General features: G+C 43.4%; 1 protein-coding gene across 1 annotated transcript; it reads left to right on the forward strand.

Moving 5' to 3' along the window:
• The first annotated feature begins 345 nt into the window (after positions 1-345).
• On the forward strand, positions 346-22125 carry PODNL1 (podocan like 1). Its single transcript, XM_032238987.1, has 11 exons — positions 346-638; positions 4570-4827; positions 4984-5077; positions 6670-6734; positions 12267-12376; positions 12867-13023; positions 15392-15507; positions 16103-16760; positions 17987-18135; positions 18796-18964; positions 21463-22125. The coding sequence occupies exons 1-10, from the start codon at positions 636-638 to the stop codon at positions 18944-18946; spliced, it is 1761 nt and encodes a 586-aa protein (XP_032094878.1). The 5' UTR covers positions 346-635; the 3' UTR covers positions 18947-18964; positions 21463-22125.
• Positions 22126-24024: the final 1899 nt, after the last annotated feature.

Genomic DNA, 24024 nt, shown 5'->3' on the forward strand with positions numbered 1-24024 from the left:
AATATTTACTATACGATACACTCATGGTAATTCAGATCAGAAGAAACTTCTGGTTTGAGGAGGGCCACAAGGTCTGACCCAGGATTTATGGTATAAAGAGAAAGCACTGTACTCCATATTCTGCAGCGTTCAGAGGAAGAGCCGAAGAGATGCCTTGGAGAAATTTGCCCGAGAAAAAACAAGCAAGGCAGCCCAGTAGGCGAACCGCAGCTGATCGGTTCCCCGAAGAGTCAGCGCCTGGCTGGCAATCCCCCAGCCTCCTTCGGCCAACATTTATGCACATTATGCAATACGAGCCCCTCCTTCTTTGACTTGGATCGGGTGAAAAACAAAGGGGAAGAAAACATCCCCTTCTTCTCCCTCGCCCGCAGAAGGGGCAGCTGCACGGCGGGAGCCGGTCCGTCCCAGACGCCTTGGTGGGGGGGAGAGAGAAGGGAGGAGGGGGGGGGTTCTTTCCTGCGCTCCCGGGATTCCTCCGTGAGTTGCCTGCGGGCAAAAACCGCTTTGGCTTCGGAAAGAGGAGGAAGAAGGTCGCGCAAGGGCCCGGTGGGGGTGCAAGAGGTACCGCCCTGCGCGGGTCTCTCGATCCCCTTTGGGATCCGTCGGAGGACAGACGGCTCCGGCCAAGCAGGGCGATGGTGAGCGAGCGTGAAGGCGAGGTTTCTAACCGCGTGGGAACCGGGAGCCAGGCGCCCGGCAGCTGCACCACGGAGACCCCCGTAGGGGCGGAGCGGGCTTTGGACGGCGCCCACCTGAGCCGTGGCGGAGGCCGGCCAGGTGTGCGCGCTCCGCCGCTGCCACCTGAAGCTGCCCTGGAGGAAGAGGAAGGAGAGCCGCAGACAGGTCGCAAATGCTTGAACGGGGAGGGCGGAGGGGCGGCGAATGAGGCTCTTGAATTCAGACGCGGTGCCTCCGATGCGTGTCAGCTGCAGAAGGGCGATTGGACTCCTTTAATCCTAACCACGCGGATAAAGTGGGAATCTATATCCGGAATTGGTACCCTGGGAGACAGATTGCTTCGAATTAAGGAGGGCCAGCACGTAGGTGTAACGTGTGGACGTAGCAAGAAAACGGGGAATCTCTGTTAGTGGCATGAAAATTCTTTGCAGCTCACGAAGTTCATGCGCACGTCGAACAGCTTATATCAGGCAGAAATTCTACAGCTATTTGGAACATTTCATAGATAGATAGATAGATAGATAGATGGATGGATGGATGGATGGATGGATGGATGGATGGATGGATGGATGGATGGATGGATAGATAGATGATAGATAGATAGATAGATAGATAGATAGATAGATAGATAGATAGATTAGATAGATTGATAGATAGATAGATAGATTGATTGATAGATTGATAGATTGATAGATTGATAGATTGATAGATTGATAGATTGATAGATTGATAGATAGATGATAGATAGATGATAGATGATAGATAGATGATAGATAGATAGATAGATAGATAGATAGATAGATAGATAGATAGATAGATAGATAGATGATAGATAGATGATAGATGATAGATAGATAGATAGATAGATGATAGATAGATAGATGATAGATAGATAGATAGATAGATAGATAGATAGATAGATAGATAGATGATAGATAGATGATAGATATAGATAGATGATAGATATAGATAGATATAGATATAGATGATATAGAGATAGAGATAGAGATAGAGATAGAGATGATATAGATATAGATATAGATATAGATATAGATATAGATATAGATATAGATATAGATATAGATTAGATATAGATATAGATATAGATATAGATATAGATATAGATAGATAGATATAGATATAGATATAGATAGATATAGATATAATGTATTTAATTCGATTTCTGTAACAACCTATGGAAGAAACTCTACCTATGAAAATTGAAAGTGTCATAAAGATGTTAAAAGGAGAAGATCTTCCCCCACCCTCAAAAAAGAATCAGAAAGCAGATACTTTAGGAGCTAGGACCAGAAAAGAGAAGGAGAGGAGGGAGGGAGGGAGAGAAAGAGAAGGAGAGAGGGCAGGAAGGGGAAGAGAGAGGGTAGGAGTAGGGGAGAGGTAAGGGAAGAAAGAAGGGGAAGGAGAGGAGGAAGGAAGGAAGGAGAGGAGGAAGGGAGGGAGAAAAGAAAGGAAAGAGAAAATAAGGTGATGTCACAATAGATGCTAGGGATGGTAAACAATCCAATCCAAACTGTACCCTATAATCTTTTAAATGGAATAACACTAGTATAAGATTGGCAAAGAAAAAGAATAACCATGTGAATGTATATCTATAACTGTATGTAAGAGAATAAATGATAGTAAGAATATAAAGCACATTACAGGTAAACAATATTTGGTTATAAACAGCTAAGTATAAATAAATATAGAATTGTACATAAAAATGGATAACGAACAAGGGGACCATGAATGCAAGATAGAAATGTATAGAAGGGAAAACACTAACTGCAAAGAAACCGATACGGAACTGCTGTATGATATACGATGGAACTTATTGTTCCTATGTTGTCTTAAGTCATGTGTTTGTTTTTGTTGATGTGTTTATGTGTTTAAAATAAAAATTTATATATATAAAAAAGGAGCTAGGACCAGGAATGGGGAAAGTGGTGTCTAAATGGGTAATGTTGATTGGTTCCTGCTTTCGATTTCAAAAGTTTTATTTCTTTTAAGGCAAACATTTCATCATTCCTCAATCAGTAAGACATTGAAGTACAATTTCTTGTATATCAAAATAATTCTAGTTTACCACCAAATTCTTGTCTAGCCTAATATTTACCCCTACCTCCCTCCACCCTCTCCCCCAACCCCCCTCCAGATTGGTTCCTGCTTTCAACAAGATTATATAGTCCTGTCCCCCACAAATATTTGTCCCCTGCACTGTGGCACCTGTCACAGAAGCCCCTTGGATATCAGCAGACTTCCTTCTCACTCCCTCTTCCTCATTTACACATTTACACATGTAATGCTCTAGACTAGATGATCTGTCTGTTGCACTTCATTGGCCTTTGATTTTTGCTTGAAATTCCTCCTTGTAAGGTCTATTGTGAGGAATTTCGCTCCCGCTTTCCCCAATAATTAGTCAATAAAGCCCCTTTCCATGCCAAGTTAATGAAAACCTTGTATAAGCCCATTCCCAACACTTTGGACACTGTTCCATGTGTGCATGGATTTTATCCAAACATTTAGGGCAAGCATCTGTTCTTCCTACCCTGCATGTGATATTTTTCTCATCCTCTATTTTTTTTTTATTTTCCATTTTCATAACATACAATCACATGTATACTATTACATAGCCAATATCCTATTGTATTAAGTAGTAATTACATCAGTTCCTCTTGTCATCAACGCCCAGAAAGATAAAAACCCATTATTAGCTCTTCTGCTCTCCATACACCTCTTTCTTCTGCCTCTCTCCTACCTCCTTTCTTCCCTCCATCATCCTTTTCTACTCTACTTCCCCTTCTTTTCTCCTTCTCCTCTCTCTACATTCCACTCCTCCTTATCCTCCTCATCTTCCCCCCTTACCCTCTCTCCTATCCCTCTCTTCCCACCTTTCTTCTCTCCTCTGTTTCCCACTCTTCCTCCCATTGGTGTATTTCCGCTTCTGAGCAAACTCCAATCTATGTTGATGGTATTTATGCTTCCATATCAATATACTTAACGTATTCTAGTTTGAAAGAAAAAATAAGAGAGAACAGTATACATGTACTATTACATTAAAATATAACACCCCTTATCAAACCTAATATATATCCCTCCCTCCCCCCCAACCCCTGGTAGACGGTACATGGTATAAATCTTTAACAAAAACAGTCTAAAATATATTGGAAAAAAGAATAGAAAATTGATACCATCCTCTATTTTTAAAAAACCAAACACCCTTGTGCCTTTTGGGGGTTCCACCACAAAACTGCGGAGGACAAAATCGCGCTCGACGAAAGCGCGCATTTGACGTCATCACAGCGCGATGAAAACATCGCGCTGTGATCGAAAAATGTAAAAATAAAGCGAAAACCTTACCCTAACCCCCCCAAACCTAACCCTAAACCTAACCCTAACCCTTAACCTAACCCTAAATCTAACCCTAAACCTAACCCTTAACCTAACGCTAAACCTAACGCTAACCCTTAACCTAACGCTAAACGTAACCCTAACGCTCTAAACCTAACCCTAACCCTTAACCTAACCCTAACCCTAAACCTAACCCTTACCTTTATGTGAATCGGCTTGCTTTAATTTTAATTTTATTTCAATTTTTAATTTTTTTCGTCGCGCTGTGATGACGTCAAATGCGCGCTTTTGTCGAGCGCGATTTTGTCCTCCGCGGTTTTGACGGGTCATGCTTTTGGGTGCCCAATTTCAATTAGTAAGGCATTTCAATACTGTGAACGACCTCTGTCTACATTCCCAAAGGCACAGACTTGGGAAGGGAGAGGGGAGGGGTGCTTCCTGGCCTACCCAATGGAGCAAACAGGAGAAGCATTGAGAGAAAAAGCATGGTATGATATTATACAGAGCACCATTGATTAGCCCCCTCTTCTGCCCCAGCAGCTGTGCAGTGGTCATCTACTACTACTCCTGGCAAGTATTCCTTATAGCTTTCTGCTGAAGAACTACGAGGAGGAGGAGGATGAAGAGGATGACCTGTCACTGTCAACATCCCAGCCCCATGGGGACCCTGCCCAGAATGTGTCTGGTTGCCCAGCTAAATGCACGTGCCCAACAGAGGAGACTGTGGATTGTGGTGGCCTCGACCTGCACATTTTCCCCAGCAATATCTCCACAGATATCCAGCATCTTTCATTGCAGGTGATGTTACCCTGATAATGATTGGGGCAGATGAGCTTTGCTCTATGGGGTAAAATAATAGTTCTCAGAAACTGCAGGTGTGCAGAGAAAGACCACGCCATGGTGGTATGGATGCCTTCCTACCCTTGTTATACAGTGCTGATCTTCCTTCTGTAGAATAACCAATTGCAAGAGCTACCCTACCATGAACTGTCCCGTCTGGTCAACCTACGAACCCTCAATCTCCATGACAATCTGATCACTTCTAATGGTAAGCGGGTATTCCCTGGTATTCCCTGTGTTGCAGGAGGTCCTTCCGAATGTACACAAGTTAACCCTTAATCTGCTTAATCTGCATTGTTCTCTTTAAGAGTAAATGGCTTAGTGGGTGGAAGGGCTCTTTCAAATATAAAGTATCACTTGCTTTTCTTCCATCGAAGAGAGGGTTAAAAAGTTGGGTTCACCGACAAAAGGGCGAACGACAAAACCGTGCCCGACTAAACCGCGTCGCTGACGTCATCAACAGGGCGACAACAGCGCGGAGACAGAAATGTGCTGTAAAAGTAACCCTAAACCTAAACTTAACCCCTAATCCTAAACCTAACCCTAAACCTAATCCTAAACCTAACCCTAAACCTAACCCTAAACCTAACTCTAAACCTAATACTAACCCTTAACCTAACCCTAACCCTAACCCTTAACCTAACCCTAAACCTAACCCTTAACCTAAACCTAATCCTAACCCTTAACCTAACCCTAACCCTAATCCTAACCCTTAACCTAACCCTAACCCTTAACCTAACCCTAACCCTAACCCTAACCCTAAACCTAACCCTTAACCTAAACCTAAACCTAACCCTTAACCTAACCCTAACCCTAAACCTAACCCTAAACCTAACCCTAAATCTAACCCTAAACCTAACCCTAACCCTAACCCTAACCCTAACCCTTACCTTAAGTTGAATCGGCTTTCTTTCAATGCGCTATTTAAAGCGCCCTTCTTTCTCCGTGCTGGCTGTTGTCGCCGCGTTGATGACGTCAGCGACGCGGTTTAGTCGGGCGCGGTTTTGTCGTTCGACCTTTTGTCGGGTCACAAAAAAGTTGAACTGGTTAGAAAGTGGCCAGTCTACCCTCAACCATGGAAGCTCATTGGGTGAGTGTGGGTCAGTCACTCCCTCTCCCTTCCAACCTCATCTTACAGGGTGTTTAAGAGAAAAATGGGAGGGGTTGCTACATACAATATGCTGCTTTAGCTCATATAAAAGGCAGGATAGAACTCAAGTATATTTTGCAGGCGTGTGGGGAAGGGGCTGTTCAGTTTGGAAGGGCTGAGAAATAGCAGCTTGGTCTCAGTCATAGATGACTGGATCATCAGGAGACTGTAAACCAGTTTTATTTACTTTCTGAGCTTGGCACGAGTGGACAGCGAAAGGTGAATAATACCTGTGGATCAGGGGTGGGTTTCTCGCCCCGTTCCAACTGGTTCGGTTGGAACGGGGCCGGCGGCGTCCTTGTGCACGCGCGCGGTGCACGCATGCGTACTAGCATCTGCGCGACGCTCCAGCTGCTCCTGGAGGATCGCGCAGGCGCTGTATGCGTCCTGCACATGCGTGGAAGCGCAGAACTCGTCAAAACCGGGTAAGGACCGCGGGTGGGCGGGCGTGCCCTTCGCCATTCCCGGAAGTTACTTACTTCCGAATTCGCTGACCAATCAGTTCGCAGGGACCGCCGCGAACCGGTTGAAACCCACCCCTGCTGTGGATACTGAGAGGTCTTGCATGGGGTAAGAAATCTAACTGGCACAGCAACTTAGCAGAACCCCAAATATAGATCGGCCTTATTCTAGTTTGTCCCATTTTAAAGGTCTCCCAGACGAAGCCTTTGAGTCACTCCAGTCACTTCAGTACATCTACCTGGCCAATAACAAGGTGAGTATGTTTGGATCAATAAGTGCACACAGTCTAGTGATTTGGGTTTTTACTTGCACAACACCCCCTCCAAAAAAAAACCCCGCAAACATCAGCAAAGAAGATGGGAAATGCTAAGTTAAGGAACCACAAGATGAAAAAAAAAATAGGCTCTGAGATTTCTATATAAAAATCAAATGGTTAATGCAGTGTTTCTCAACCTTGGCAACTTGAAGATGCCTGGACTTCAACTCTCAGAATTCCCCAGCCAGCATTTGCTGGCTGGGGAATTCTGGGAGTTGAAGTCCAGGCATCTTCAAGTTGCCAAGGTTGAGAAACACTGGGTTAATGGATAAGAACCAGGGTTGTTTAAAAGAAGGACTCCTTGATATTTTTTTATTATACTTTTGCCCAGTTTTCCTCCAAAGGAAAACCATTGGATCATGGTCACCATGCATGACCATTACTTTATGTCACCTGGCCAAATCTGGCTGGTTTAGAAAAGTAAACAGGGTTTGACTTGGTTAGTATTAGGATGAGAGACCACCAAGAATACCAGGATTGTAGGCTAGGCGAGGAGGAACACACACACCCAACAACCTTGGATGAAGGCAGTGACAATCCACTTCCATATTATTGTCAAGAGAACCACATGGTTATATCTATGTAGCCAGTAGGCATCAATCTTGATTTAAAGTTTTTTTGTTTCTCCCAGAAATACATAATTTCTTTGGCTGATTAAAAAAAACAATCCCCAAAATTAAGAACAGACATGATTTATGCAAAGATGGAATTCCTCCCTTCCTGTTTAGATTTCTAAATTTAAATTTGATTTCTTAGATTTATTTGGATTTCCAACTTGTCAAATCAATTCAGAAAAACAATATTCTTGTAGAAAATCCCATTAAATTATCTTTAATTTTCAGACTATTGGCTCAATCTTTTTTCTAACCCTTCGATAATAATTCTCCTCTCCAAACAAAGCATGGAATTATAGCCAGGCTAACTATCCTAATCCAGGACCTGGCATGCTCTGGGCTAGAATATTGGCGTTACCTCCCAAATCTAAGGATAAAATAAAATTTAAAAAGCACAATTTAAAAAAAAAACCAAACCAAATTCAAAGTAATAACCAAATACAACAAAGACAGTGGAAAATTAATGTATAAAAACCTACAAAATTAGGTTTTGACAACTAAATAATGAGGAGATTTCAATGAAATGCACTAAAACTGGGTGGATAATAAATTAAGAATTAAAAAAATAAAAACAGATAAACATGATGTCATCACTCTACAATTGGGACTTTTTATGCCTTTTTGCAGAAAGTGCAGAAAATAGAAACTTAGCAACTCTATTAGGAACAATAGGATTCTGAACTGTGAGTGGAAAAGTAGCTTCACCCTCATTTTTGTTACGATTTGGTAAGAATAGACCTGCATGGAATCTTACAGTACTTCCCATCTCACACCGCTTCACAATTGAATTCATTTCCTGCAGTACCTTCTTTTTATTATTTTATTTAACAGCCGTATGCAAGAAAGTATAGAACAGTGATAACATCCTAAAAACTCTTTATAAAAAAATAGAATCAAAATTTAAATGGAAGTTAGCTAGATAAACTTCAGCATTCTTAAAGTACAATAAGAGCTTGTTCCTCGTAAAAGTTTCTCAGGAAAGTAATTAGATGTTTTGGCATATCTATTATCTTTAATATATTTCATGTTTATGATATATTATCGAAGGTTTGTCGTCAATAAAAAGGCTTACATATTTCCCTCTTACATTCTTTTGCTCTCTCCATTATCCTTCTTAAGTATTAGTTATCCGGTGTCTTTCTCTCTTTTCTGAAGCCTAATTAGTTTTCTGCATTATTGGAATTTTGGTATTTATTTATTCAATTGATATAGCCACCCATGTCCTAAAATAATCCTTCCTTCTTTAGGAACTGCTATCCTTTTTTTCTCAGTAGCTTCTACAGCTTATATTTGTTCTGAGTTTATTAACATTTGCTTTTTGAAGTTCAAGACGTGTATTTGAATATGCTCGGTGTAAGTTTCTCTCTGTTTTTTTCTCAGTCGAATCTTTCCTACTGGTTAACAGCAAGTCAAGAACAGTTTGTGCTTTCTCCATCTTTTGAAGGAAAAGTTTGTTCAGAACCTGTTTATCTTCAAAAGCTCCAGTAATTACATTTCCAGATATCTAATCCTCTTGCTCTGGATTGATACCATCGTCTTCTGCCCTTCTTTCTCTTTTTTGTTTTCATATTAAGGTTACTTCCACTGTGCTGCAAATTTATCTCTCGTTTCTAGGCAAGAAGATCTGGTGCAAATCATCGTTTCTTTTTGTCTTCTTAGAATGTTACCTGTGGAAATGCTTTTATTTCATTTTCTAACTCTTTTTAGAATCCTTAGTTAAATATTCGACTCTTGATTTAGATCAGTGTTTCTCAACCTTGGCAACTTGAAGATGTCCGGACTTCAACTCCCAGAATTCCCCAGCCAGCATTTCCTGAGTGGGGAATTCTGGGAATTGAAGTCTGGACATCTTCAAGTTGCCAAGGTTGAGAAACACTGATTTAGATGAAAATCTGTTAGTGATTCCCCCTTAAACTGCCTCAATAGACACCTATTAATCTCCACTGTTTTCTTGCTCAGTGATCTCTTAGCTCTTTAGAATCTCTTTCATATAATTTGTCCACCAGTTAAAATCTGGTACCTCTAGCAAATTAATTTTTGAAGTTTAACCCATACATTAACACCAATAGTTTATTACTCATGCACGACCTGAACCTAGAGTGGATTATATTTCTCCATATGGTTGGTTTTGCTGTTATGTTGCCTGAAGAGCCGAGGTGGCGCAGTGGTTAGGGTGCAGTACTGCAGGCCACTTCAGCTGACTGTTATCTGCAGTTCAGCGGTTCAAATCTCACCGGCTCAGGGTTGACTCAGCCTTCCATCCTTCCGAGGTGGGTGAAATGAGGACCCAGACTGTGGGGGCGATATGCTGACTCTGTAAACTGCTTAGAGAGGGCTGAAAGCACTATGAAGCGGTATATAAGTCTAACTGCTATTGCTATTGCTATTGAAGCAGAGGTTAGTGATAAAGAAGCATTCTCATTTATGGTAGTTTCTGTATTGTGTTTATCTAATCCATTTTCCCCTCTAATTCCAGGTTTCTCCTTTCTTCCAACCTTCATTCCAATCACTCAGTAGTAGTACATTTGTCTTGATACCATATTCAGCCCCTCCTGCAATTTGCCATGAAGTCCATGTTTGCAGTGGTGGGCTCCTGCCAGTTCAACACCAATTTCTCCTGAACCGTATGTTAATTTTCTGAGCAGTTTGGAGAACCAGTTGTTGGAAATCTTTCCCCACTTTACAGGGCTACTCCTGCAAGGAACACAGGAAGGAAAGATTCTAGTGATTTCTAGCCTAATCCTTATCTTAATTGCTGCCCCTGCTGCTTTAATTGTTTTCAGAAACTGCCTCTGGGCTAAGCTTTGTTACTTTGTAACAGCCTTGATGGTTTTTGGCAGTACACCCAGGCATTCTGTCTGTAGTTGAGCTTCTCCGGAGCAACCCCCTTCCCCCCAGTTTTTTGTGGTACTTTTATTCATGGGGCTTTTACAGCTATTTACAGAAGGGTTGGTATAGCCATAGAAGAAATGGCTGAGAGGAAGGATGCAAGCTTGGCATTCTGTGGGATTTTTTTTACTGCCTTTCGGAGGGCATACGATTTTTCCTTAAATCTGGATGATTACCTTAAGATATCTTGTGAGGTGAGTGAGAGCAGCTGGTATCTTTAAGTGGTGCAAATGGATCTAATGATTGCGTCTCCTGGGTGCTTTGTCAGTTCACTTAGCACAGGAGTCTCTTGTCTATGGGGATCCTTCAGTCATCCAGGTCATGGTTGTCCCAAAGGTGCTTTTTTCAAGAGGCAACTGGACTTTCTTGGTTTCCAGAAACCAAACTTTAGTACAGGAGTCTCTCGCATTGCTTCAGAGTGGCCAAGCTACATGATTGCTCACTGATAATAAGTGGATCCTCCTTCCAAATTGTTGTAATTTGCTCTCATGATAATATGGCATAGTAACATGGCACCAATTGTAGAAAGTTAGCACCCACCCCTCTTCTAGAAGAATAACGTATGTTGAGAAATATTAAAAAGGAAGAATATATTTTCCCGGATGAGAAATGGAGAAACTTGTTTTCTTATTGAGAGAAAGCAGGCCCCACCTCCCTCAATAGCCCACAGCAGATGTCAACACTCAAAAGATAAAGAAATAAAAAGCTATATTCATAGGCAAAAATTCCCTGCAGCAACTTCTGAACAAAGACCAAATGGGATTAGCCCTCACTCAAGATGTTAATTTGTCTCTTCAGCTTCTTTAGCATTTTGTAGCCGGAAATATACCCATTTTTTGGAGAGCTTAAATGACCTGTCTGCTAAAGAGTTTCACTTTATGAGCAAGAGTTGGCTGTATTTTAACTATTTTAATTCTTCAATGTGCTCTGGCACCCTGCCTGATTTGTAACTCCGGGTTGCAGGTATTCCTGAGGAAAAGGAATGTATTCAGACAGAATGGTTTAGGTTTCCATGATAGCTGTGACTCATTGATCTTCAGTGTGTATTCCCCCATTTCTAATCTAATGATTGGCTTCCTCAGGGTGCCGTCAGCCAGACAGTGTCGGCTAGCCACCCCCAGGGGGAGAGCCTTCTCTGTGGGAGCGCCTTCCCTCTGGAATGAGCTGCCCCCCCCGGAGCTTCGTATAATCCCCGGCCTCCGGTCCTTCCGACGCGCCCTAAAAAGTTGGCTTTTCCAGCAAGCCGGCCTGGCCTGAACAAAACAAAATAAATTATTGATCATTGTTAATTTTAATTCGAATTTTTTTTTAAAAAAATGTTATTGTCAATTCTAATTGGGTTTGTTTGGGATATTCTATTTAATTTTTTAAAAAACTTTTGTATTATGTGTTTCTTTTAATGTTGTACGCCGCCCTGAGTCCTTGGGAGAAGGGGGGCATATAAATCCAATAAACCTAAACCATTTAGGGCAGCTTTTTGCAAGCAAAGAAGCTTTTTGTATTTTTGTACAGGTAATCCTTGACTTACAACAGTTCATTTAGTTCATTTCATGACCATTCAAAGTTACAATGGCACTGAAAAAGTGTCATAACTATTTTTCACACTTATCACTTATTGCAGCATCCCAATGGTCATGACAGGCCAGGCGAGGCTAAACACCCCTTGATGTGAATGACATCAAGTTGTCCACGCCCAGCCACATGACCACCCCGCCATGCCTACCCAGTTGATCATTAGGGCAGAGAACTGGTTGTTAAAGTATTTGAATTTATGTTCTGAATCTTGCTTCTGTGATCCCAGTCCATCTAAGTTCATATTATGAAAGCATTCATTTTAATATGCTTTATTTTCATTTGAACCATTTTGGGTTTTTCCTGGTTCACGTTTCCCATTTTCCATGTTCCAACTGTGTGCATAAAATGAGAAAATCTTCCTTCCGTACATATTTTCACGTTTCTTTTCCAGCTATCCGTGGCACCACAGTTCCTACCCCACACACTGCGCATTGTGGATCTTGCTGCCAACCACCTGACGTGGCTCTATCCACTCACCTTTGGGCATAAGCCTGGTCTCAGGTAAAGCTAAGACAAAAAAATCGCCACATTTAATTAGAAGTAAAGCCAGCACTGCAAAGTGTTGGCCAACTCCCTGAAAAACTACATAACAAGAATGGCATCGTGGGGCAGGGTGTGGGAGGGTGGGAATGCCAATTTTTGGAAAAGTCAAGCCACTGGAAATCACACCCTCTGTTCAAGGTGGCGCAGTGGTTAGGGTGCAGTACTGCAGGCCACTTCAGCTGACTGCTATCTGCAGTTCAGCGGTTCTAATCTCACCGGCTCAAGGTTGACTCAGCCTTCCATCCTTCCGAGGTGGGTGAAATGAGGACCCAGACTGTGGGGGCGATATGCTGACTCTGTAAACCACCTAGAGAGGGCTGAAAGCCCTATGAAGCGGTATATAAGTCTAACTGCTATTGCTATTCAAGAAGCTGCAAAAGGCCTGACCTGAATTACTAAACAGGGAAGGTTGAAATTTTTTCCCCTCCATTTTTTCCCCTCCATTCAGGTCTGTTTATCTGCACAACAATTACTTGAATAACACCGGTCTGTCCTCTGCTGCTTTCAACGGCTCGGATGCTGTCAGCACCCTGATCCTTTCCAACAATCAGCTCACCTATGTGCCCCAGAATTTGCCCCGTGGTGTTGTTCGCCTCCATTTGCAGGTCTGTAGCTCTCTCCCATCCTGTCAGGGTAGGGAAAAAAGGGTTGGCTAGACCCATATGACCCGGGAAGCTGTTAAGAGAGTGTGCCGTTAGCAGAAAGAACGCAAACTTTTGTGTTAAACTCAAGTTATTCAATTGTTTCTCCATTCTCAATTGTACAAGCCCATCGGAGGCGGGTTGCTCCCGGTTCAGTCCAGTTTGGCTGAACCGGTAGTGGTGATCTGGCCTGGGTCACAGAACCAGTAGCGACCCAGGCTGGCCACACCCCTGAACTGGTTCCTTGGTCTCTTCTGCCATTGCTGGCATGTGCAGAACAATTTTCATTCAACTGAGCAATGTGTGGTGGGTGCGCCCGCAAGGAAAGCGAGCCAGTACCAAATGGTACAGGAACCCATCCCTGAAGCTCATGCTCCATGGTGGAAAACCTGGAAAGCAGAGGTGGGTTCCTAACAATTGGCACCTATTCGGTAGAACCGGTTCGTCAAATCTACCGAACCGGTTAGAAGAGGTTCCACCAGTGGACCCGGAAAGCAGGCCACACCTACAGAAGAGGTTCCAAAAATTTTTGAAACCCACCACTGGTCCTTGGATATGATTATTCTACACCATCATGCTCCTATTTATAAAACTCAGTGCCTCTGTGAAAGGTAATGAGGACTACTGCGTCTGTGGTGCAATCAGAACATTGCGTGTGTTGAAGTTGTTTTAACGCAAACCAAAGATGCCTTTTAAAAAACAAGTTTGCATCCTATTCTTATGCATGCCAGTGCTGTGTGTGAGGTCATTTAAGGTGGTTCTGACAAGTGTCGTCGGCATCTTCATATCCGGTCACATGGGTGGCAAGCCACTCCCACAAAGGAGGCCACAACCACAGAGTAGGTTCGAACAATTTTTGAAACCCACCACTGCTGGAAAGGATAGGAAAGTGCCGAAAAAGTGGCATAACACATATGCGAACAACCTTTTGTGTGTTGTGAATTCCTTGTCAGGTTTTGTCTGCTGTGTTAAATAGAAATGTTAACTGACAATCAGAGCTAATTCTTTTTAGGAAACACAGTTATGGGCTAACACATGAAACCTACAGAACCATGAAAACTGCTCTTTAACAGTATCCCTTCAGAATGTCAAGTGCCCTTTCCTTGTCTGAAGAGGCTGTATTTTATTTATTTATTGTCCTTTATTATTATTTTATTATTTTAATGAATAATTCAAGGTGGCAAAATATGGCCATTTAGTTTGAAGGTGCGACAGCACTGAGTTATGACAATTTTTTCACACTTATGACCATTGCAGCATCGCCACATGATCACATGATCAAAATTCAGATGCTCGGTAACTGACTCATACTTATGACGGTTGCAGGGTCCCGGGGTGATGTGATTATCTTTTGCAACCTTCTGACAAACGAAGTCAATGGGGGAGCCCTATTCATTTAGGCAATTGTGTTGCTAACTTAACAAATGAGATAAAAAAAAGGTTGTAAAATGGGGCCAAGTTCACTTAACACATCCCACTTAGCAACAGAAATTTGGGGCTCAATTTGTGGTTGTAAGTCAAGGATTACCTGTAGTGTTTCTACCTGTACTAGATAAATCATATTACATGACTATTGGAAAATGTCTAAGCATGGAAAACATGCACATTCTTCCATGTTCGCTAAGTTTTAATGATGAGCAAATATATTCAAGAATTCGGGCTCTCTCCAGCTGGACTCAGTCCTGGAAAGTTAAAATTAATTAATTTAATTTAATTTATTAGATTTATAGGCTGCCCAATCCCGGAGGACTCCGGGCGGCTTACACAGAACAAGAAAGGAAAACAACAAAATAAAATAAAAAATGAAGATTAAAATTCTCCAAGACGCATACATTCAAGTTGGGGCTGGACCCTACATAATAAGGTCAACAGCCCCAGGCCTGCCGGAACAGCCAGGTTTTAACAGCTTTTCTGAAGGCCATGAGGGTGGGTGAGGTCCGGACCTCTGGGGGTAGCTGATTCCACAGGGTCGGAGCAGCCACAGAGAAGGCCCTCCTCCGGGGCCCTGCCAGCCGACACACTGTCCGGCTAACGGCGTCCTAAGGAGGCCCACCCTGTGGGATCTTATCGGCTGTTGGGAGGTATTGATTTCTCTGTTTAATATCAACTGCCCGAAAAGCCAAAGAGATTCTGAGGAAGATGCCAGAGTTGTGATTAGTTACCGCAATCCAGCTGTGGATGTTCATTTCCTATTTATTCTGCTTCTGCAGGATAGCAATACCATGAGAGCTTTTTTGGCCATTCTCACCTATAATGCCGTTCTAGATTGTTGGGTGGGGTGGTGGGGAATGAGAGTGGGGCAATTCTTTGACCACAAGACTTCCTTTTGCAGAATAATCACATTTCTCGTATCCCTAAAGGGGCCTTGAGCAGCCAGGGGCGTCTCCGGGAGCTTTACCTGCAGAACAATAATCTATCCAGTGGGGGCCTGAACCATCCCGCCTTCAGGTAAGGATGGTAAGAAGTGAAACTGGCTGTGGCAAAGAGCAATATAATTTAAAATCAAGATGTTGGGTAGACAACTCGCTGGAGTGAGGGGCATTGGAAGACTTTTTAGGCTGAGCCGAGGTGGCGCAGTGGTTAAATGCAGCACTGCAGGCCACTTCAGCTGACTGTTATCTGCAGTTCGGCGGTTCAAATCTCACCGGCTCAAGGTTGACTCAGCCTTCCATCCTTCCGAGGTGGGTGAAATGAGGACCCAGACTGTGGGGGTGATATGCTGACTCTGTAAACCGCTTAGAGAGGGCTGAAAGCCCTATGAAGTGGTATATAAGTCTAACTGAGCCGAGGTGGCGCAGTGGTTAGGGTGCAGTACTGCAGGCCACTTCAGCTGACTGTTACCTGCAGTTCGGCGGTTCTAATCTCACCGGCTCAAGGTTGACTCAGCCTTCCATCCTTCCGAGGTGGGTGAAATGAGGACCCAGACTGTGGGGGCGATACGCTAATTCTGTAAACCGCTTAGAGAGGACTGAAAGCCCTATGAAGCGGTATATAAGTCTAACTGCTATTGCTATTGTTTATCTGGCATCCTGTATCTCTATAGCAAGCTGAAGAGCCTCGAATACCTGGATCTCTCCAACAACAACTTGACGGAAGTTCCTGCTGGTCTTCCTGCCAACATAGTAATACTACATTTGGGCCGAAACCGCTTGAAGGGACTGCCGCCTGAGCGTCTTAGCCGTGCGCGGGGCCTGCAGTACCTCCTATTGCAAAGCAACGCTTTAACAACTTCAGGGATACACCCGGAGGCCTTTGCCCACCTGCGCTCCCTCCACACACTCCATTTGTACAATAATCAGCTTGATGGAATCCCACCTGGACTTCCGCGGCGCGTCCAGTCCTTGATGCTGCTGCACAACCAGATTGCCCGCATTGGCTTGAATGACTTTGCGGCCACCTATGCTTTGACCGAGCTCAATCTCAGTTACAACCGGCTTTATAGCGCCCACATCCACCGCCTGGCCTTCCGCAAGCTTAGGCTCCTAGAAACTCTGGACATCTCTGGCAATAGGCTCACGCTTCTCCCTGCTGGGCTGCCCATCAGTCTTCAAGTCCTCAACCTTCAGAAGAACCAGCTCAACGCTCTTTCTCCAGAACGGTTAGTTAACCTCACCGTGCTTAAGGAGCTGCACCTGGCACACAACCGGCTGAAGGTCAGCAGTATTTCTCCAGGCACTTGGCATGAGCTGCGTGGGCTCAAGGTGAGTCAAGAAGGAAGACGGAAGGAGTTGACTACACAATGTATATTCTGGTGGCTAAAAGAAAGGTCATTTTAGGACAGCAAAATGGTAGAGCTTTTCAGAACAAATTCCTATGTGTAAGTAGAGCCGAGGTGGCGCAGTGGTTAAATGCAGCACTGCAGGCTACTTCAGCTGACTGCAGTTCTGCAGTTCGGCTGTTCAAATCTCACCGGCTCAGGGTTGACTCAGCCTTCCATCCTTCCGAGGTGGGTAAAATGAGGTGGGTAAAATGATTGTTGTTGGGGGCGATATGCTGGCTCTGTAAACCGCTTAGAGAGGGCTGAAAGCCCTATGAAGCGGTATATAAGTCGAACTGCTATTGCTATTGCTAAGCAAATTGGGAACTGACGTTCAAAATCAAGTTGTAACAAATGTGGACGTGTAGATGCAAAATTAAGTTTGAATGTGCAAATAAGTAATTTCCTCTCATATTTAGTTCATCCAGTGAAGTTATATTATTATGGGTTCAGGGCAGACAAAAGGAAAAGCTGCTTTACGTAGTGCATTGTTGTGACTCAGCAGAAGTTTGCTGTGTGTTGAGTCGGGATGCAGGAATATTGCTCCAGCTGTTGCTCGTTAGTGTCGTCTTCTGGAGATAAAAGGACTGATGGTGCCACGCCCTGGTTGCAGAAGTCAATCTGTTCTGACCCCCCTTCTTCGCTTGTTCACAGACGACAGTCAGACAGACTTGAAAGGAAATAACTTTATCAGTCCTGGCTCACGCTGGCTGCGAGCCCAAAATAAACATAAATAAAGTCTCTGGCAAGAAGATAACAGAATGCAAAACAAAGATCTCTTACGGCCAAACCAGGTGTACAGAAAGAAAGCAAATCACTTCTCCAAGTGTCTCTTTGAATCAGGGTTACAGAAAGCAAATCACTTATCCAAGTGCCTCTCACAACAAACCAGGACCGATGAACGATGAACGTTGACTTCTGCAACCAGGGTGTGGCACCATCAGTCCTTTTATCTCCAGAAGACCACACTAACGAGCCCCAGGTGCATTGTTATTCCTGCATCCCAACTCAACTCACAGCAAACTTCTGCTGAGTCACAACAGTGCATTATGAAAGTCTGTGGAAAATACAGATTAGTTAGGTTTATGGAGAAATAGCTTCTTATCTCTAGTTATTGCCATTGTACATGACAAGGAAACCTAATATTTAGTGGATTTTTTTACTTTCCAGCTCCTGGATCTGAGTTTCAATGAGTTGTCATACGTTCCACCAGACCTTCCAGAATCACTGGAATATCTATACTTGCAACACAACAGAATTATTGTCATTATGGCTGAGACTTTCCTCACAACATTCAACATACGGGTCATCTCTCTCAGGTATTATTATTATTATTATTTATTATTTGTTAAATTTCTAGGCCGCCCAATCCCGGAGGACTCCGGGCGGCTTACAAAGAAAGAAAGAAAAAGAAAAAAGAAAAGAAAAATAAAATAATAATTTAAAAATTCCCAACACGCATACATTTCTGATCAGGGCTGGACCTTAACAATAAGGTCAACAGCCCCAGGCCTGCCGGAACAGCCAGGTTTTAACAGCTTTTCTGAAGACCATGAGAGTAGGTAAGGTCCGGACCTCTGGGGTAGCTGGTTCCACAGGGTCGGAGCAGCCACAGAGAAGGCTCTCCTCCGAGGAGCCGCCAGCCGACACTGTCCGGCTGACGGCATCCGAAGGAGGCCCACCCTCTGGGATCTTATCGGCCGTTGGGAGGTAAATGAAAGACCAATTAACTTGCCTTTTATAGAATGAATACGTAACTACTGTAACCTGAATATTATATGCTTACAGCCCATAAATGATGCATCTGTGAGTTTAGTTTATGCGTACCTCTTCCTTTTTAAAACAACGTCAAGCAAAACAAATGGTCTGTATTTGAAATGAAAATAGCCTCCTTTGGACTTCCCTCCAAAAATCTTTTCAGAACCAAAAATGTCAAGCTCCGGTTCTTGTGAGATTACTCTACCCTCCTTGTTTTGTAGATCCAATCGCTTACTGGCAGCCAATGTGTCGGAAGAGGCATTTGCGGATCTGAAATTCCTGGAAGTTGTAGACCTGGCGGGCAACCCGGAGCCGATCACCACCTCTCTCCTGCACGCTAGGCGCCAGGCCCAGACTCAGATGGGCACCTAGGAAAGCAGCCTGGAAGAGGTTAGGTTTAGAGCTCACCGTGGGCCTAACTTATAAGTTTGCATTCACCCTATGTATTTTTCAGCTCTAGCGGAATCAGAAATTTAATGATAGCAATAGCAGTTAGACTTATATAGCGCTTCATAGGGCTTTCAGCCCTCTCTAAGCGGTTTACAGAGTCAGCATATCGCCCCCAACAACAATCCGGGTCCTCATTTTACCCACCTCGGAAGGATGGAAGGCTGAGTCAACCTTGAGCCGGTGAGATTTGAACAGCCGAACTGCAAAACTGCAGTCAGCTGAAGTAGCCTGCAGTGCTACATTTAACCACTGCGCCACCTCGGCTCTGATATAAAAGTTATTAAAATATGTTCACTGATAATAGATTCCTTATAGTTTCCAGCTGGTAGAAGAGCTGGATAATGCAAGAGTTTACAGGGGAAAAAAGTGTAGAAAATTATCTCATGAATGTATGCTTGAAAGTTGGACTACAAACTTGAGAGTGAGATTCATGTGAATATACCAAAGCAGCTTTTATTTTCATCACAGCAAGTACAAGAAAAAAAAATGATGCCATTCCCTACTATGGCAGTTGCCTCCAAGGAAATGTGTAGAGGTAGTCCTTGCTTAATGACTAGCCACTTAGTGACCGTTCAAAGTTACGACGGGCCCACAAAATGTGGTTTGCTTCCAGAGTTCTGATAATTGCACCTCCTCATGGAGGCATGACTGGCATTTGAGATGTTGGCATATGGCTAGTATTTATAGCCATTTGTCCTATGATTCTTGCTGTTTTTTTGGCAGTACTTCCATTGGGTAAAATGAATTTAATGCCTGTCACATTTGTTTAATGATCCTGGCATTCACTTAATGATTGCTGCAAAAAAAGGTCATTAAAATAATAACCACAATTTATGGCTTTTAGTCAATAGCAATAGCAGTTAGACTTATATACCGCTTCATAGGGCTTTCAGCCCTCTCTAAGCGGTTTACAGAGTCAGCATATCGCCCCCAACAACAATCCGGGTCCTCATTTTACCCACCTCGGAAGGATGGAAGGCTGAGTCAACCCTGAGCCGGTGAGATTTGAACAGCCGAACTGCAGAACTGCAGTCAGCTGAAGTAGCCTGCAGTGCTGCATTTAACCACTGCGCCACCTCGGCTGATGGACTCAATAGTCAAGGACTATCTGTCCATATAAAAAATGACAGGGGGAAGAGTGCTTTCAAGTCAGTGTTGAATCCCAGTTGACTGCCTGGACAAATCCTTGGTGTTTTCTTGGCAATATTTCAAAAGTTTGCCATTGCCTCCTTCCTAGGGCTGAGAGGGTGCCTGGCCCAAGGCCACCCAGTTGATTTTCTGCCTAAGGTGAACTAGAACTCAAGCTCTCCTAGTTTTTAGATTACACCAAGCTGGCTGTCTTGTATGAATAGTACGGTGTAAATGCCACCTGCAATTTGATACATCCTAGTTGCAGGTAGATTGGGGGTTGACTTTTCTACATTGCTTTTTAATACTGTTTCCAAAAAAAAATGTGTAGTGTAAATCCAGTGGTTTATAAACATCTATTCTATGCAGTGTAACAGAATGAAACTGCAGCAAACTGAATATCCACAGAAGCTGCAGTTAATTGTTTTAATGTCTTCACCCAGCACTAAAATGATAGCAATGTGTTCTGACCTCCCTCGTCCCACACCAACACACACTCCGAGCCAAAGATAGGTTACGGCATTTAATTAACAGACAGACAGGTCCTTGGCAGCAAACCGGCACAGACAAGCTTGGGCAGCAATCCAGCACAGATAAGGCTTAGCAGCAATCCAGCCTGCCAAGCTCACAATAATGTTCTCCAACATTAGTTCCTGCGTTGACTTCTGCAAGAGGGGCACGTGCGCAAGCAGTCCTTTTTATAGTCTGGAGAGGAGCCTAATGACCACCAGTTGAGTGCAATTACCTCCTGTACTTGCGCAACTGTTCCTGACGCCTATTAGCTCTTCGATGGCGTGCATCCAGGAACAACTCACTGCTGACATCCGGATCACACTCCCTTGTCTCCTCCCCACTGGTCCAAGGCTCAGGCGCCTCCTGGTGGCCAACCAGCCTCTCTGCGCCCTGCTCGGAGTCGGAACCCTGTCCAGGGTCCTCCACATCCGCCAAAGCCGACTCATAGGGCCCCTCGCTGTCGGAGTCTAGTGGCAGCTCCAACGACTCCTGCTGGGCCACAACAGCAATGATTGTGTCAGATCCTACCAAAATGGGGTGGATAATCCCCTGCTTGGACTGGATCCTTGGATGGGGATCTCATTGCCCAAAAAGATTTGTTTGGCCATTTTTATCACCTTGAGTTTTCCCTTCCCGCCCTAGTCCTTTCCCAGTCCACAATGCAGTTCAACTTAAATGTGTAGTATTGTTGTCAGTGCTGCTTCTGCCTTTGCAGAAGATCTCGTGTTACAGGTATAAATACAGCCAATCTTTCTGGATGTGTCACACCCAGCTGATTGTATCTCTTTCTTCTGCAGATTGCCACCTAGAATTCTCTGCACTACTCTACTTCCTTAGGCCTTCTGATGAATCTAACCTACCTGCCAACTTCTGGAAGGGGTTTTGTTGTACAGTGTTTTACTCTTTCGGTTTCTGTCAGCCAAATAAAACAAAGCCGGGGCAAGCAAGTTGCTTTTCTTGGGAGCAAAACTGGAATGCTGATTGCCAGTGGATCTCCGTTTGGCTTGGCTAAGCTTTCCAGGAACTAATTTGACAGTCATACCCAGAAGATGCTAGTGCCTCCTCCTGCGCTCGTTTGCAATATTGGCAAGGGCATTAAAATATTCAGTGGAGCACTTCGCCCACAGTTCCTTCTTCTGCATCACTTCTCACATGTATTTCCAATCTAATAGCCCGGCTTGCTGCAGTGAGCTAGAAAGTTGCAAATGCCAAGGGTTTTCTTTCCCGTGTGTCAAAGCCCATTTAATCGTTTTGCAAAGGAGATGGCGACAGAAATGACAGCTAGGGTTCACAATCACACAGAATTAATAGCCAGAATTATTGGTGTTTTGATTCTTCTACATTTATAGACTTGGGGCAACATTCAAAAGAACTTACCTCTAGAACGTGCCTCCAGAAATCGTGGTGCTCCATCACTGGAGGTTTTCAAGAAGAGACTGGACTGCCATTTGTCCAGAATGGTATAGGATTGCCTGCCTGAGCAGAAGTTTGGACTGGAAGACCTCCAAGGTGGTTCCACCACAAAACCGCATTCGACTAAAGGGCGCTCGACGAAACCGCGTAGCTGACGTCATCACAGGGTGACAACAGCGCGGAGACAGAAGCACGCTGTAAACGCTAAACCTAAAATTAACACCTAAACCTAACCCCCCTAAACCTAATCCTAATCCTAACCCTTAACCTAACCCTAAACCTAACCCTTAACCTAACCCTTAACCTAACTCTAAACCTAACCCTAACCCTTAACCTAAACCTAACCCTCAACCTAAACCTAACCCTAACCCTTACCTTAAGTTGAATTGGCTTGCTTTCAAAGCGCTATTTAAAGCGCCCTTCTTTCTCCGCGCTCGCTGTTGTCGTCCTGTTGATGACGTCAGCGACGCGGTTTAATCGGGCGCGGCTTAGTCAAGCGCGGTTTTGTCGTGCCACGCACCAAGGTTCCTTTCAACCCTTTTATTCTATGTTCTAAATAAGGGTCCATCATTACAGGACTAAAATCATAATAAAGCTTGTATTTTTCTATGGAAAATGTAACTTTGAGATCAAAGACATCATGCCTGTATCAAGGCCATAGAAACTAAATTATTTCAATATCAAATGACTTCATAAACTAATTTGTGTTAGCAGATTTAAAGTCTTTTTATACAAAGATGAATTGGGGGGGAAAATAAATTAAAGTGATAAAATAGATGGAAGTTTCCGTAAGAATGGCGTCTTACTGTTGAGCAGACACATAAAACAGAATCCAGATTAAAAGGAGGTTTGGATAATTTATTACTGGTACTTTTTGTTTTGAACAAAGCTTCTCCCTTCCCTCCTTTAAAAACGTTATATCTTTGTGTCATCCTATACACAAAATAAAGCCATAACACAGATTTTTACAGCCTTTGCTTTTAACATTAATTCTGAAAACCTCTGGCTGAACAATAGTTTCAGAGACAGGCACTTTTATAAAAACGAGGTTGTGAAAATGGGTCGGGAAAGAAAAGGGTATATCGTACATTTGTTTTCCTTTTATCATCTTTACAATAAACTTAAAATTTGGCTTTAAAAGGTATGTAGACAGGGAAGGCCACCTGGATACAACCCACAATTCATCACCTCATTTCATCCTGAGCAGCAACAACAATCCTGAGTTAATTTCTTAAACTCAAATCTTCCAGAAAAAAAAGAACTAGGAAAGATCACATTTCCATCTGTCAAAATGGATTATATTTTTTTAAAAAAGCACCCCAACAGGTTTCAGTAGCTTCTCCCCTGTCTTTGTGTGGGGAAGAGGGGAGCTAAGTGACACAATCACACTCTATATCAGTGTTTCTCAACCTTGGCCACTTGAAGATGTCTGGACTTCAACTCCCAGAATTCCCCAGCCAGCGAATGCTGAATGCGAATGCTGGCTGGGGAATTCTGGGAGTTGAAGTCCAGACATCTTCAAGTGGCCAAGGTTGAGAAACACTGCTCTATATAATGTGTCAGGAAGTAGGGAGTTTTATCTTATCAGATACCATTTTCCATTCAAGAGAAACAGTACAATCACAGATGTTATGAGAAGAAAAATCTAACCTTCGTAAGAGTACCATGGATGAATTTCACAAACTGTTTGTACGCCAGAACTGAAGAGTTATTTCTTTCCCTAGGAGAAAGTCTGCTCTGCTACTCTCTATGCATTAAAGAAGGGAACCATCTCATTTAGCAGTCTTCAAAGATGCTTTGCCTCTTGGTCCCTCCAAGACAAGGTAGAAACAACGAGAAAGTGTATGTTATAAGTCCAGACCAGGGGTGGGGTTTCAATCCCCTTACTGGGATTTGAACCTGTGCTGTATTGCATCTTAGGCAAACTAAATAGCTTGATATATATA

This window comes from Thamnophis elegans, chromosome 2, assembly GCF_009769535.1.
Source record: "Thamnophis elegans isolate rThaEle1 chromosome 2, rThaEle1.pri, whole genome shotgun sequence".
Taxonomy (NCBI): domain Eukaryota; kingdom Metazoa; phylum Chordata; class Lepidosauria; order Squamata; family Colubridae; genus Thamnophis; species Thamnophis elegans.